The 17,403-nt window shown below is 40.3% G+C and overlaps 1 protein-coding gene across 1 annotated transcript in view; it reads left to right on the top strand.

Moving 5' to 3' along the window:
- The window catches only part of LOC132835254 (hormonally up-regulated neu tumor-associated kinase homolog), a 41,892-nt gene that overhangs the window by 21,878 nt on the left and 2,611 nt on the right, over positions 1–17,403 (top strand). The window contains exons 5-9 of the mRNA XM_060854644.1: positions 1,361–1,488; positions 5,392–5,527; positions 6,774–6,951; positions 12,956–13,190; positions 14,134–14,853. Coding sequence (XP_060710627.1) covers positions 1,361–1,488; positions 5,392–5,527; positions 6,774–6,951; positions 12,956–13,190; positions 14,134–14,853 — 1,397 coding nt within the window. The remainder of the gene's footprint in view (positions 1–1,360; positions 1,489–5,391; positions 5,528–6,773; positions 6,952–12,955; positions 13,191–14,133; positions 14,854–17,403) is intronic.

Raw genomic sequence — 17,403 nt, 5'->3', positions numbered from 1 at the left:
CAACTCTCCAGTCTATCTATATTCTCCTGTATTATTTGACAGTCCCCTGTGCTTTCTGCTACTCCACCAATCCTCACTTCATCTGCAAACCTACTGATCAGACCACCAATGCCCTCTTCCACATCATTTATGTATATCACAAACACCAGTGTCCCCAATACTGACCCCTGTGGAACACCACTGGTCACCTTTCTCCATTTTGAGAACTCCCTTCAACTACTACTCTCTGTCTCCTGTTGCTCAACCAGTTCTTTATCCATCTAACTAGAACACCCTGCACACCATGTGACTTCACTTTCTCTATTAGTCTACCATGGAAAACCTTATCAAACGCCTTACGAAAGTCCATGTATATGACATCTACAGCCCTTCCTTCATCTATCAATTGGTGACTTTCTCAAAGAACTCTATTAAGTTGGAAAGGCATGATCTCCCCTGCACAAATCCATGTTGCCTATCACTGATAAGCCTGTTCTTTTCCAAATATAAATAGATTCCAACCCTCAGTACCTTCTCCAACAACTTTCCCATCACTGACCTCAGACTCACTGGTCTGTAGTTGGCCTGGAATATCCCTACTATCCTTCTTGTACAGGGGGACAACATTAGCAACTCTCCAGTCCTCTGACACTTAACTTGTATTTAAGGGGAAAGAGGGTTGATCCAGTGGTAGGGCCAGTGGATCGTCATGTGAGATCAGAAGAGGAGTATCACTTTATTACCCAACCTTTTATTCCTCTATGAGTCCCCTCATGCCTGGTCAGCTTGTCAGTTTTTGAGTCTTTTCTTTACCTGTGCATCTCAACTCCTTTAGTTATTCATGGCCTTTTATTCCTTTCAGGTACTGCCTACAATCACAAAGAACTTCATAATTAATTTTAATGTTGTGTGACTGTTTCCAGTTTCTCCATATCCTATTCTTTTTGAAAAAAACAGATCAAATCTTGAATGAAGGAGGGTAATAAAAGCTGGCCAAGACCCATCCAGGAATGAATGAGGACCCAAAACATTTACTGGGCTGTTTGCTCCACAGAAGTTGCCAGAGTTCGTAAAATTTATCCCTGTGTTTCCAACTTCCAACATCAGTCTGTATTTAATCAGAGAAAGAATTTCTTCTGCCTGATTTCCTCGTGATCTTGATAGTATCGTAAATATTGTCAGTGATGCTTGCTGCTTTACTTCTCATCATTGTCTGAAAATATTGGTTATTTCTTTAACAAGTAAGATTTTGTTGTAGTTCACAAATAACATTTTGTTATTGGCTACTCCTTATGTGAGAAGCAACAAATAAGGCGCAGCTATGTTTGTGTGCTTTGATTGGACAGTACATCTCACAGCACATGTGGTCTTGTCTTTACAGTGGGGTCAGTATGTTTGCGATGCTCACCGGCACATTACCATTCACCGTGGAGCCATTTAACATCAAGCAGCTGCATCAGAAGATGGTAAACGGAGAGATTAGTTCAATCCCACCAGAGATCTCCTCAGGTATCAGATGTGTTGATTGCCCAGAATGAAGCAATGTACAGTCATGTTTTCGCAGTGATTATCCATCACAACAAAATGGCTCTGGTGTATGTGTAGGTGAGACCCGTGATGCCCGCTGGCTGTGACAGGAAATACCATAGATGTTACTGTGTCAGGATGTGACTGTGTCACTGGCATCTCCAGGCTGGGTCCGAGAGGTTTCAAGGAACCTGGGGGTGATGGGATGGCTGGGAGAAAGGAAGGGAAGGGCGCTGGAGATGACTGCCCTCCCTGATGCTACCTTGTCACCAACACTTCCTATGCACTGTGCCACATTGAGCAGGTCATACCTGGAGGTTATGCTCGGAGGCTGGGTTGCTGGGTCTGTTGTCTCTGCTACCTCGTCCCCTCCCATCGCCACCTCCTCGCTATCCATCGACAATAGGTGGAATGGAGCCACTGCTTAGGTGTTACTCCTGCAGCCTCCCTCCAAGCTTCCCAATCCAACTCCCATCCCTCCCACTCAATGCAGGATAGGATTCAGGTTCCATCACACCACTCCACCCACCCAGGCCCACTTCCCGAATGCAGGATTCATCTTCTTTTGTACCACACACTTCCAGCTGCACCATCACCAAGACAGGTTATTGTATTCTGTCACTTCTGAATGATGCCAGGTTCCTCTTCATGTGGTCAAGCCCTTTGTGGCACCAAAGGGTGCCATTGGCACCACTCACAGCCTAATGTTACACCAAAGGTGCACAAAGGCTCAGTTACGAAGGGCTGGATTTCCACAGCTCTGTGGTGGCTTAAAGGTGAGGGTAACCACATCATACTGGCTTCCTGGTGCATCCCTGCCACAAAAATCTTTCCCAGGAGGTGGATAGCCTGCCGAAACCACAGAGGCAGGCAGCAAGGTGAGATCATTAACAATACAATTAAGAGTGCTTTATAGGACTTGCCCCCATTATGCATGGAGATAACCATTACTAAAGCAGAGCCAGAAAAGTCCATCAGAACTGAAGGCTCCACACCTCAAAAGGGGAGTCATGGCCAGGAAAGGTAATCACTGCTGGGCAAATATTGCACCAGGATAGGTTCTCTCTGCTCAGGAGCTGCAAATCCATCTGACCAGGTCAAGAGCATTGAGAAGCCTCCTGCCAGTGTGTACATGACGTCAATTAGGAGTCTGACGTGGAAAGAGCACATCACTGACCTCTCTGCTGACAAGTGTGGGGTCTGGATCTCCACTTAATCCTGATAACAGACAGCTCGTGCAAAATCCAACCCATACTTTCCAATGCGTATGTAAGTTCTTTGTTTAAGTGCCACCTCTCTCCTGTATATTGCTGGTACTTACTTGGCACCATATCTGAAGGCCTTGGATGAAGTGGTCAATGAGAAGCCTCAATAGTGAAATAGTCAGCTGTGATAATTTTCTTTGCTGTCTTAGTTTACTGATTGATTACTGCTAATGAATGTGATCCCAGCTTACTGTTTAAGCTGGGGAACCTAAATAGGCACAATCTTTGACAAAGATCAGAGTGGTGCTGAAAAAGCACAGCAGGTCAGGTAGCATCCAAGCAGCAGAAAAAAATCAATGTTTTGGGCAAACATCAAGCATCTGCAGTACCCACTTCTACCTACAATTTCTGACCACCCTGCCAAAGTCGCCTAAACAAAAACAGACAGCATTGTTGTCGGTAGTATCAAATATTTTCTCACTGTGAGCTGTGGTGTAATCACACTTCCTGTTCACTCTCTAAACTCTTTAATTTGAAGAAGAAAATTTAACATTTTATTTGAAAGACAATACATTCATAGAGTCAAAGAGTCATAGAGATGTACAGAATGGAAACAGACCCTTCGGTCCAACCCTCCATGCCGACCAGATATCCCAACCCAATCTAGTCCCACCTGCCAGCACCCGGCCCATATCCCTCCAAACCCTTCCTATTCATATGCCCATCTAATTGCCTTTTAAATGTTGCAATTGTACCAGCCTCCACCACTTCCTCTGGCAGCTCATTCCAAACACATACCACCCTCTGTGTGAAAACGTTGCCCCGTAGGTCTCTTTTATATCTTTCCTCTCTCACCTAAACCTTTGCCCTCTAGTTCTGGACACCCTGACCCCAGGGAAGAGGCTTTGCCTATTTATCCTATCCATGACCCTCATGATTTTGTAAACCTCTATAAGGTCACCCCTCAATCTCCAACACTCCATAGAATGCAGCCCCAGCCTGTTCAGCCTCTCCCTATAGCTCAAATCCTCCAACCCTGGCAACATCCTTGTAAATCTTTTCTGAACCCTTTCAAGTTTCACAACATCTTTCCGATAGGAAGGAGACCAGAATTGCATTCAGCAAGAGCACCGCAGTGTCTGCTAAGATAATGATCTCAATTCAGAATGAAGTTTGAGTAGGAGCCAGGGTGCTATTTAAATAATGGAGTTGAGATGCTATGTGGCTTGGGGTGGAACTTGGAGGTGGCATTCCCAACTACTGCCCTTGACCTTCTAGATGGAAGAGATTATGGGTTCGCGAGATTCAGTTGAAGAAGCCTTCATGTCTTGTTGCAGTGCATCTTATAGCCACTAGCTGCCACTATATGTTGGTGGTGAAGGGATTGAACATTAAAGATGGTGGATGGAGTTACAGTCAAGTGAGCTGCTTTGTCTTGGCTGGTATCGAGCTTCTTGAGTGTGGTTGGAGTTGCTCTCATTCAGGCAAGTGAGGATTATTCCAGCACACTCTTGACTTGTGCTTCGTAGTTGGTAGACAGACTTTGAGCAGTCAGGGGATTCGTAAGTTCATAAGATATAGGAGCAGAATTAGGCCATTCGGCCCTTCGATCTGCTTTGCCATTTGATCATGGCTGATATGCTCCTCACCCCCATTTTCCTTCTCTCCATATCCTTTCAACCCATTACCAATTAAAAATCTAACTCCTCCTTCAATGTACTCACTGTCCCAGCATCCACCAGACATTGGGGAAGTGGATTCTAGATTTGCAACGCTTTCGGAGAAGTAGATTCTCCTCAACTCTGGTTTAAATGTGTTACCCTTTATTCTAAGACTATGGCCTGTCATCCTGGAATGCTCTACAAAAGGAAGCATCTGCACCATGTCTATTTTATCCACACCCTTTATCATCTTGAATGCCTCAATTTGATCTCCCCTCATTCTTCTAAATTCTGGAGAATATAGGTCTAAACTGACCAATCTCTCTTCATACGACAAACCCCTCATCTCTGAGATCAATCTAGTGAACCTCCTATGAACTGCCTTCACTACATCTTTCCTCAAATAAGGGGACCAAACTGTGCACAATACTCCAGGTATGGTCTTACCAATACATTGTATAGCTGCAACAACATGTCCTGACCCTTATACTCTATTTATTTAATTATAAGAGCCAACATTCCATTCACTCACTTCAGGATTCCTAACCTCTGACTTGTGCTTGTTGCCATAGCATTTGTATTGCTAATTCAGCTCAGTTTCCAGTCAATGGTAATGTCCAGCTGATGACTTTAGTACACATTTACCCATAATTTTAAATATTTTTGGAAAGGGGTAAGCGTAATTGGCTGGTTCTAAACTGTTGTCTGTCATGCTCTAAGGAAGATTAGGTATGATATATGTCTCAAGCCTTCTTATTAAGCGAAAGCTATAAACAGGATGATTTTATCTACAAAACTGCAAGCAAACAGGTCTTTTTTCCACCATGGTCTTGGAATATAAATGAAGGCGGATACAAACAGGTGGAATTCTGATTATTATTTGTTGAAGACTTAGTGTTTTGGCTGAGACCGAGTGGAAGCCCTCAAGCTTTATCATAAACATGATGCGTAGCCTCCATCTATTTGTCATATCAGTCACCCCAGGAATGTAGCTCATACCTCTGTGCTTTTCTCAACAGGGGCTGTACACTTTATGCTTTCCTTGCTTGAGCCTGACCCAACCAAACGACCCACAGTCAGAGAAGCAATGGAAGAAAAGTGGTTAAATGAAGGCTTCATTCGAAGACCACTCCAATCGGTTGTTTACAAAAACAGGTACTTACGAAAAGTGAACTGTGGAACCTCTGAAACTTTGTAAAATAAATGTGTTACAAATAAGATTTTGAAAAAACAATCATGTTGCTTCAGGAAAAATTTTGTTCTCAAATCCAATCCGTTCATATGCTAAGCATCAAAGATGCATGTGAGGTATATTGAGGCATCAAAAAATATTTCAGCAAACAAACTCTTCCCAACTTCTTCAAAGTTAAAAATCACACAATACCAGGCTATAGTCCATCAGGGTTATTTGGAAATACAAGCTTTCGGAGCGCTGCTGCTTTGTCAGGTAGCTGGTGGGGCAGGAACATCGGACAAAATTTATAGCAAGAGATCAGTGTCATACAACTGATGCGATGTATTGAACAAACCTAGATTGCTATTAAGTCTTGTGTTTCTTCATTGTACTATACTACTTCCAAACAACCTTTTGGACTGTTGTGTGATTTTTAACTTTGTCCACCCCAATCCAACACTGGCACCTCACAACTTCTTCAAGCCTTTCCATACTAAGTAAGTTCTAAGTATCATTTCATTTTATGACAGATTTTCTATTGAAGGTATGCAACATAGTAAGGTCAACTGTATCACATTTAACTTACACCACTGGATGTTTCTAGAGCTGCATGTGAGGGGAGATGGAGGCACTGGGATAAAAGGGGAAAATGTTTGATTTTCATCCACAATTAGTGAGGAGAGGCAGCATATGTTGAAGCTGATGATGTTAAACATCCACTATCTTGAGATGGATTCCTTATTTCCATAGAAAAGTGTATTGGTTGCTATACGCCCATTCCCTCCTTGATAGTTCACTTACATTCTTTACTTCATTTTTAAAGGGAAGATGCTTTTGGTGCTAAGGTCCAGTCTACAAAAATTAACTTCTTTAAAAAAACAAGGAAACTTTAATGAAGCCCTTCAAGTGTACTTTAAACCCCTAAGCGTCCAGAAAATTGACTCCAATAATTTTGCACTAAAGACATTGTTCTTTAACCACTGAACTTATGTTGAACCTACATAACATTTCTTACAAGTATTCAATTGTGGTAATTTATTTTTCTTAGGAATCATATTATCACTTACTTTATTTCAAAAAAGTTGTTTCAAAGTTAGAAAAGAACTACCAGCAGTTATTTTATTTAACCTGCAGAAATTCAAGTATGTTTGGTATAATGCAGGAAAATCAAGATTTACTGACATCCTGGCAATAACCTCATTGTGTGATAATGTCTTTATTTTCTAGACTGCGTTCGGATGAATTGAACTCAATGGTTTTAAACTTTATGGCTGAGAAAACAGGCTTTGGGCTTAAAGAGATTACTAACACATTGATCAATAACAGGCCATCCCCCAACATGGCAACTTATTATTTGTTACTGAAAAAACTGGCTCGATACCAAAAAGGAATAAAAAACAAAAAGGTACAAAATGTCGCTTACCTTTTCATTTTGCAGCTCTTTCTAGAATGTTAGATCAATCCTCTTTATTGAAAAATAGTGTCTGTTTCTTCTAATCTGTTTGTGATTTATTATCCACAATTTTTGTCGTTTCTTCACTGCATAGAAAATTGTGTCAAGAGTATGGAATTTATCAACTAAAACTCTATGGGTTGATCAGGTAGAAAACATTTCCCCCAGCAAAAGGCCAACTCAGCAGGATCATTGATATTCCTTATCTCGTAGAAACATAGAAACATAGGCCACTTGGCCTATTGACCTAGCTCCAACGTTCAAGATGATCAAGGCTCATGCGCCATATCCTGCTCTCTTCCAAATATCTTTTAATGCCTTTAGCTTCTAAAATTCTATTTCTTCCTTAAATATATTCAGCAACTTACCACCATAGTGGAGTTGGAGGTGTCCACAGGTTCGCCATCTTCTAAGTGAAGAAATTTCTCCTTTACTATGGTGTCCTATTGCCTGTCTTGAGACCATAGCCCATTGTTCTGGAAGCCCTAGCCAGGAGAAACAACATTCCTGCATCCTGCCTACCTCCTAGTTTTAGAAGGTTTTTACTGCTTATTTGAGGTAGAGGTCTGGGAATGAATACTGCTATACTATAGCCAAACAGGTGTCAGTGCCAAACAGATATAGCCTGCTTGGGCCTTCACAATGTAGGTGTGTGAGAGAATGGTTCCTCTTACATGAGAGTATAGAGTAGGGATCACCCAGTTAAAGCAAAGATGAGGCAAATGTTTTCTCAAGGAGGGTCATGAGTTTTCGGAACTCTCTTCCCAATAAGTTGGTGGAAACAGACTTTGAATATTTTTCAGTGGAGGTGGAATATTCTTGGCAAGGTTATCAGGAGTGGGCAGGAATGCAGATTTAAAGTTAAAAATCAGACCAGTCATGATCTTTATTAAATGGAGGAGCAGACTCAAGGAGTTGAATGGCCTACTCCTGTTTCTGTTTGTAATAGGCCTACCTCTGTTCCCATTTGTAACTCTGAACATTTTGAGAGATTAGCAATATGAACTAGAGGTAAGTCCTGTGGTACGTTATTGCCAGGACCTCCTTTACCCTACACTAGCCACGCAGGCTGTGTGTCAGAGAGTGACAGAAAGCTGCATGATTCAGAGGTTGCCTGTCAAAACTTGATAGTGGGCAGAATGGGTTACTGGAATTGTCCCATGAAGTGTGGCCTGTGGTGTTGGTATCAGCATTTGTGGTATTTAATGAAGAACTGTGATGTCCTGTGAAGAAAAGACCATTTTGGTCTGCCTCCAATTGCCTTTCACTGTGAAGAGGCTGGGCTTGTGGACACAGGAAACAGATGTTTCTGTGGGACGTGAGAAGACTATAGAAAGAATAAATAGTTTTGGAATGTGTTTTGGCTCTTCTCAATCATATAACGGAATTAAAATTGCCACATCTCAATATCATCATTGGGACCCAAAATGCCAATGTAAAATTCTAGTGGTCCAGATTTAGGCAGGTGCCTGTTCCCACTGCTTGACTGAGCAGGTTAAAGTCAAGGAAAGTCCACTCCACGATGGGTATATAGCCTATGTAATTTTAATTGCCTCCTGCCTAGCAGCATCTGGTGGACAGTAAGGATGACAGTTGTGTCATAAGGAAACAACTCTGAAGCTTCCTTAAAATTAAAACATGCATATCATCACCATGATTCAGCACTGATCTTCAAATTCCCCAGACAGGTTTCACTGTGTTCTTAAGGAATAACCAGCTAACTTATTTTGCATTGTGGGTGATCCTGTGCTGTGGGTGAGTACCTACTGAGAACCAGGGTTACAATGCTTGAATGCATTCCATTTTGGATCCTTTACAGTCATAACCTGATACAAGATCCTCAGGTGAGATCAGTGATATGTCATCTGCTGTGCAATTTGGCACTTGGGCAATTGTTGACTCATTTGTGCTATGATATCTCCAGCTAAACCTGAGTAAATGTCAAAAGGGTAAATGAAGATCTCTAAATAATAGAATAATGATAACTCTGATAGGCCTATAAACCTGAATGTATTCATGTCCTTTCAATTTCTTCCCTGAGACTCCTTAGACTGAAGCTTTAGCTGATTTAGCTGGTATATTTTTTCTGGGCCTTCCACTAAAGTTTAAAAAGATGAGTAGCAGACCCCTTCATAGTACCTCTCCCTATATCTCCCCATTTCCAAAGTGCAACTTCAATATACATGAAAACAAGTTGTTAGTGAGATTAAATGAGCAGAGGTAGATGATATTTCTGTTAGGTGTGCTAAAACAGACTAAGCTGATATGTAAAATGTTGACAATCATTAAGATTTAGTTAATGAACATTCTAGAGACGTCTATCTATTGATAGACATCAGGTTAATTCGGTCCTCATATTTAAATTAAGTCACAAGCAGAATTATGCAATTTGACACCCACCATTTAAAGTAATAGAATTAGTAGTTTTGTAGTGAATTTGAGAATTACCTGGACAACAATGAAGTTGACAACAGTCAGCATGGATTCAGAATGATAAGACACTGTCTGAGCAATCTTGACCCAGTTATTCTGTGAAAGCTTTCTAATCTGGAGTATCTAAACCATAAAACATTCTTGCTAAAGTTCCACAGGAAAGGCTTTTACTCAAAGCTGCAGTAATTCAGGATAAATTTACAAATGAATGGGAAAATGGCTGAAAGGAATTCCAACAGAAGGAGTAATGTACTGAGTGGCCCAGTTAGATTTCAGTATTGGGACAATGAATGCTTCCAATTATGTGAAATTCAGAGACTCAGTGCAAAGTGGTCAAATGTGCAGGTGATCCCAAACTAGATGCAGTGAAGAAATTGCAGGAAGAACAAAAAAAAAGGCTTGAATCAGGTAAAGTGGACAGAGCAATGGCAGATGTAAATGGGTAAAGAAAGCTAAACTTGCATATCAAAAATACAGGACCCATATTCTAACTTAATAAAATGCCAAATTAGGCCCGAGGGGCTGAATTGTGTATTTCAGTTATAGATTCATAGAGAGATGTACAGCACAGAAACAGACCCTCAGTCCAACTTGTCCATGCCGACCAGATATCCTAACCTAATCTAGTCCCATTTGTCAGGACATAGCCCATAGCCCTTTAAACCCTTTCTATCAATATTCCCATCCATATTCCTTTTAAATGCTATAATTATACCAGGCTCCACCACTTCCTTTGGCAATTCATTCTATACACGCACCATCCTCTGAGTGGAAAGATTGCCCCTTACGCCCCTTTTATATCTTTCTCCTCTCACCTTGAACATATGCTCTCTCGTTCTGGACTCCCCCACCCCAGGGAAAAGTCCTTGTCTGTTTATCCTATCCATGCCCCTCATAAGCCTCTATAAGGTCACCCCTCAGTCTCGAACGCTCTACTGAAAATAGCCCCAGCCTATTCAGCCTCTCCCTATAGCTGAAATCCTCCAACCCTAGCAACGTCCTTATGAATTTTTCTGAATGTTTTCAAGTTTCACTACATCCTTCTGATAGGAAGGAGACCAGAACTGTATGCAATATTCCAAAAGTGACCTAACCAATGTCTTGTACAGCTGCAACATAACCTCCCAACTCCTGTACTCAATGCTCTGACCAATAAAGGAAAGTATACCAAATGCCTTCTTCACTATCCTATCTAACTGCATCTCTACTTCCAAGGAGCTATGAACCTGCACTCCAAGGTCTCTTTGTTCAGCAATACTCCCCAGGATGTTACTATTAACTGTATAAATCCTGTCCTGATTTGCTTGTCCAAAATGGAGCACCTCACATTTATCTGAACTTCATCTGCCACTCCTCAGCCCATTGGCCCATCTGATCAAGATCTCATTGTAATGTGAGGTAACCTTCTTTGCTGTACACTACACCTTCAATTTTGGTGTCATCTGCAAACTTACTAATTATACCTACTATGTTCACATCCAAATAATTTATATAAATGACAAAAAGTAGTGGACCCAGAACTGATCCTTGTGGCACACCATTGGTCACAGGCTTCCAATCTGAAAAGCAGCCCTCCACCATTACTCTCTGTCTTCCACCTTTGAGCCCATTCTGTATCTAATTGCTGTATTTCGCTGAATGGTTATTATAATTAAGGATGAAGCAGAAAAAAACTGAGGAAGATTATTGACTACACACTCATTAAGTCAAACTGAAAAAAAATACTCAAAGCTGTAGCATGTTAAACAATTTCTATACAGCATTAGAACACGTCAGATGCCAACAGAGTAATCATTAAACTTCATTCATAGATTCCCTACAGTGTGAAAACAGGCACTTCAGCCCAACAAATTCACACTGACCCTAAAAGAGTAACCCACTCAGATCCATTCCCCTACCCTACATTTACCCCCCGACTAATGCACCTAATCTACACATCACTGAACTATGGGCAACTTAGCATGACCAATTCACCTAACCTGCACAACTTTGGATTGTGGGAGGAAATGAGAGCACCCAGAGGAAACCTGCGCAGACACGAGGAGAACATGCAAACTCCACACAGACAGTCACCCAAGGCTGGAATCAAATTCAGGTCCCTGGCACTGTGAGTTAGCAGTTTTAACCAATGAGTCACTATGCCACTCCCTATTTAAAGGCAAGTAGCACAACATTCAAACAGCTGTGACAGTGCAGCAAAAATACACAAGTCTGATCCCAGTTAACGAGAATCAGTGCTATATGGGGACGCTTAGAAATTTTGGACACTATTTTCACTTTTCCTGTGGTAGTAGGAGAGGTGACAAATGAGGAAAGAGTTCATTGAGAACTGGAACAAAACTCAGCCCCACTCTCCACTTTCTGAATTAATTAACCATGAGCAACCTTCTCAATCCTGCAGCAATTGGCTTTGAAAGAAGGCTCATGGGACTTGAATTGTTAACTCTGTTTCTTTCTCCACAGATGCTACTGGACCTGCCGAGTTTCTCCAGTCATTTCTGTTCCTCTGTAATTTAGATCTCCAGCATCCTCAGTTCTTTACTTCTTTAAGAGAGGTGACAAATCTTCCAACTAGGAAACCATGTTGACCTGCTTATATGGGGATAATTGGAGGCAGGGATACAAAGCAAGGACATGGCATTTGTCCTTACCTCTGATGCCAACCCCCCCTCCCCCCATCCCATCTCCGTCCCCTGACTTTCTCTCTCCCTATGAACCACATCCTGTGACAAGAAGATATAAAAGATTCACCTTCTTATTGCTGGATACCCCAAGGAGTAGGTTTGAAGTGGTAAACTTTAGGACCTAGAAGTTGTCATTCTCTGATTGGACAGTAACATATGGTGATCTAGACCATGACTTGTGACTCACTGATAAACTCACCCAGACTCAGCTCTTAATAAGCTGAATGGCAGATGAGTGGGCAGGTATTCTTAGTAGTGGGGTAGCAACGTTCGTTAGAACACACTCGCTCCAACACTTCACCAAACAAAATGGGAAAACTACATCCTTTGACTTTTTATTCTGGGAAGGAGCTGGCTAAGGTATGCCCAAAAGAAAATAAACAGTAAAACTAGTGAATAAGATGTATTGGTACAATTCATCTTGTGTATTTCAAAGTAGAGTTGCGGTGCAGCTTGTTCCTTTAAAAACAAGTAGTGTTTTTTTTAAACTAGTTTTCTCCTCTGAGACAGGGTCAATTTTCAAACAGGCAGACTGGGTCACCTCCCCAGTGCTCTGAGATATTGGTCTAATTTTGATGATTGGGTCCCATTTACGGACTGTCTATGTGGTCCCAATGGAGAGTGAATGGGCTTTCTCATGAGTCTCTCTCTGACTATTAGGGAAAAAAAATAATTTTTTAAGGCAAGGAGCTGAATGCCCTAGAGCACCATAGTCTCCCCCCCACCTTGGATAAAATATCTGGGAGGCGCTTAACCCCTTTTGCAGTAATCTAATACTAGAAGCAAGGCAAAGCAAGTTGTTTTGTACAAATGTTACACAATTGTTTTTCCATTCGTAGAGAGAAAATGCAATGATGAAGCAAAGCAAACAGTCAGCTGTGAGAAGTCCAGAGCAAAATCTTCCATCAGCGTCACATGGCAATAAGCAAACTGCTGAGCAGGCACATGAGGAGAATGATAGAGAATCTGAGACAAGGGAGCAGCAGAATACACATATCCCTGCAATGGAAGAGGTTGTTAAAGAAGAAGAGATTGCAATTTCTCTTGAAAAACAGGACCACTGCTTCCCAGAAGGTATAACTGGAACTTTATGATGAGCATATTTTTGTTGTAAACAAAAATGGAATTTTTAATGACACTTGAATTTGAGGTGTTTGTACCACTTCATTATATTGAGTTGGTTGAATATTGTAGAAGTGTAATCTGACTTGTTTTTAATATGAATTATCCTAGTGCCAACTTACGCCAACCCATGTGTCGCACCCATCTTATTTTGTCAATCTCTGTAGTACTCACCATGGGCAAACCTCAGGATCTGTGCTGCCATAAATAGTGTGGATGTCAGTATTTAAAATAATTGCATTTGAAAAAAGGAAGTCAATACATAGAATTTTGTTCAACTGATCTCTTATAGAAACATATGTGTTCTGAATTGTTTGATAGCTTTGACAGTTCTGTGACAGTTTTGGTAGCTTTGACAAGTTTGACAATCATTTGCACACTTTTACAATTTATTATCAACTTTGACAGTTCCAATGGTTTTATGTACTTTTGGGCATATATTAGATTACTATCTGTAATCCGCATGAATACCTGGCCCCCTCTAAAAGCCACTCAACCAACCCCTCCACCACCACCACTCCCACTACCACCAATGACATCTGATACAAAAACTTGATTCAAATGGAGACATGCAGCCATTGGAATGACCATTTGTCTCCAGGAAACGCACATGCACAATGCCTGGGATGACCACAAACATAACCCTGCATATATTGGTAATGATGTAGGCAAAAGCATGACTTCCAGTGCTCAGAACTCTTCCACATTCTTGTTGAGATAGTTTGGCTATCCATCTAGATCTAAGTCTCAGTCACATTGGAGTACCTCTCTCAATGAAATAAGCTTAGTTCATCTTTCTGAGGTCTTGACAGAAGAGTTATCAAGATGAAAATTAATTTCCATTAAGATCTAGTTAACAACTCAAAAAGTGTAAAACATTTTCTATCACTTGCAGTTTCTAATTTTGCCAGTCGGGAAATGGTGTACCTTGGGCCTCCCAAGTCTTCATCTAGAGGGATATTTGACGAAGCAAGTTCCGAGTTTCAAGGCAAAACAGAAGAAACCTGTGGAGCAGTTAAAAAACAAGACTTCCAAAAACAAAAGCAGGGTGGTTATTTGCAACCAATAAATCAACAGGAGTTTGAATGGAATCTCAAACAAACAATGGACAGTCCTGGCAAAAAAACACCCAGATCTTCGCTAGAGAGCAAAAGACACAACAGAAGCCCTGCAGCCCATCATGAAACCAGATTTAAAGATCTTCTCCAAGCAACAGAAGACCAATCTACAACAGCAAATTGGAGGTATTCGGAGAAAGATGGACGCAATTTTGCAATAATTGACCCACCTCAGCTATCCCCATTGCCAAAACTCAAGCAAGGTATTTTCAAAGATAAACTCAGTCAAAAAATCAATTGGTTTGGAACACCACATCATGGGACAAATGTGTCATCACCCTTTTTGGTCAGTAGTGGGAGACATACTTTTTTACCACCTTCTCGTCAACAGACGTTGATATTCAAGAGTCTGCGTCAGTCCAAGGAGAGGACACAAGCTTCTCTCAGCAGCAACATATTCAAAAGAGACTGCATTCAGCTCAGGGCACCGCAGAAACCAACAGATCTAAATCTACCAGTGTTAACACCAGCATTACAGTCAAAGTCAGACAAGAAAGGTGAAATATTAAGACTAGACTTTGTTTAAGCAATATGACAAAATAAGGATAAATGGGCAAGAAAATTCTGATTGTTGACTATTTGTAGTGAAATTTTAAAAGTGTTATCTTTCAAAGTTTAATATTCCCAAAATAAGGCAAACCTTCCTGTGTTTCTTAGAGCAGATCGACAAAAGATTATAAAAGTGATGAGATTACCCGTGTAATGAACTGACACAGTTTTTGATCTACTGAGAAATACAGAGAAGTTGCACAAACAAATCAGCCAGTTCTATTGGTATCTTTCATTGCATTTGAGCAGATTATCCAAATTGCCCTTGCTTCTGTATCCCTTTGCAGTTTTTTCCTTCATACATCTATCCAATATATTTTGGATGCTTTTCTTACATTTCTTTGGATGTCAACACTGTTGATAAGGCTGAAATTTATTGGTCATGCTCTTTGCTCTTGACAGCATAATGTTGGGACTTCTTCACTAGCTATAATTTATGTGGTTTGTTGTTAGGGAGGGACTTCCAAAATGTTATCCAGTAACAATGTAGGAATAGTGATATATGTCCAAGTGAGGATAGCGCATTAGGGAACTTGGAAGTGATGGTATTCCCATGAAACTCCTGCCCGGGTCAACATAGTTTGCATTTTCTTCTGCCACAAATCCCAACACTGGAAGTGAATTTCACAATCTCCAAGTTAGCTATGTAAAGAATTTTCCCATGCTTACTGTTGAAAATCTCTAACATTCAATTTTGCATTCTTCATTCCAGACTGCCCAACTACTGTAGCACACTCAGCTGCTATCCTTTCTGTTCCAATCTTTCATGATTCTAAATACTTTGACCATGTTGCCACTTTATATATGTCCTCATTAAGAAAACAAATTGTTTCACATTATCTTCATCCTTATATTTCTTCATAACCAGCAGTATCCTGTTGTATCCTCCCTAAAATAACTTCCCTATTGGGCAGAGATCCTCTTAATATTTTCAGTATAATATCATTACCACTCGGATTTTGTTTCTCTTGAAAAAAAGTAGAATTCTATTTGACTTTTTTAAAGTAGACTTGATGTGTTGCCTTTAATGTTATTTCAACCTGCTTGATCAAGTCCTCCACTATTCAAAAACACCAAGTCTACTTGCATTTCAAGTAGATCGTAGCCACTGTTACAATCTTTTTATTAAAATATATCATTTTATATTCACTGACATCAAATTCAGTCTGTTACCGTGATATTTCAGCCTGGATCCTCTCTTGTCAATGCCCATTTGCAACTTCATTTGGTCTCGTAAAGAAATGATTATATCTCTTGTTTGGATAACAGTTACAATTTTCAATGCTGTGCCTTGTTCAACTAATACCAAAATCATTAACATATGCGTTAGGCAGACTTTCCCAAAGTTACTGAGCAAGTGTAAAACATTCCCTTTCCTGAATGTTGATAAAACTCATTGAGGAGTTGATGTGGCAGTCCTCCACTGCTTTAATTATGACACTTATTAATTAGTTTTAAGTACGAAACTAAGGACTGTTAACCAAATATGTTAGATGTCTGTTCACTATTCTCATCAGCACTAACTTCCAGCCTTGACTGCCCTTGAGTTGCTTCACATAGGGTTCAGTCAGTTTCCTGTAGAAACCTTAATCAGTACTTAGCATGCTGAAGAAAAATGTTTTGAAGTATTTGTTAAAAAGACCAAGGCAGTGCAAACTTTAGTCTACTGCATACAGAATAATGCACAGTAAAGAACACCTTTTATCTCATCCTCCCCAGTCATGTTCAAAACATTTATTAGTGACAGTCTTGCAGGCACCATTATCTCACCTAAATGTGCAGTTCTATACACACAGACCCCAAACCAGAGTTATATGCTCGTAAAGGCTACCCCTGCTAAACACAAGGCAGACCCCGGGGGCATTCTGGGACTATGTGACTTTCACCCATGTAATGATCCATGATGATAATGTTGAATATACCTATAGTTTATAAAACATTATTCACAAATGTCAGTGGTTCCATTATTAGAAAAGGAGTTTACATTAGGTGACTGAAGTTACAAAGGTTACAAAATTATAGTATATGAAAGGCTCACAGTAACCACACAAAATGAAACACAATGATGGCAGGGTCATTCTGTTAATTCTTACCATTCCAATGTGATCGTTACAATGCTTAAGCACTTTTTATCTCCAGAAATATTTATTGTAGTCTACATTTATTTAATCACTCAACAAGAGTGCCAAAGCAATTTGTGGCTATTGTAGGCTTTGTACATGTATAATCAATGTAATTTTTTAATAGGTCAAATTGTATACATTTTATCTGAAATAACAATTTATAATCTATAAAGTGTGTTGAAGTACGCCACACCTGTGAGTGGAATGTTTCAATAAAGTTCCCTGCCTGTTTGCTCAGGATTCAATGTTTGGTACAATATTTTATTTAGCTGAATAAACAAGCAGAACAATTGAATATTTGGAATAAATTTATTCATTTCATGTGCCTGTGACATGATTCAGATTTTTGTAATTTACAATTGCTGATTATTCATA

This window comes from Hemiscyllium ocellatum, chromosome 3, assembly GCF_020745735.1.
Source record: "Hemiscyllium ocellatum isolate sHemOce1 chromosome 3, sHemOce1.pat.X.cur, whole genome shotgun sequence".
In the NCBI taxonomy this organism is placed as follows: Eukaryota; Metazoa; Chordata; class Chondrichthyes; order Orectolobiformes; family Hemiscylliidae; genus Hemiscyllium; species Hemiscyllium ocellatum.
Note: the sequence above shows the minus strand (reverse complement) of the source record. Positions and strands in the feature narration are given on the sequence as shown.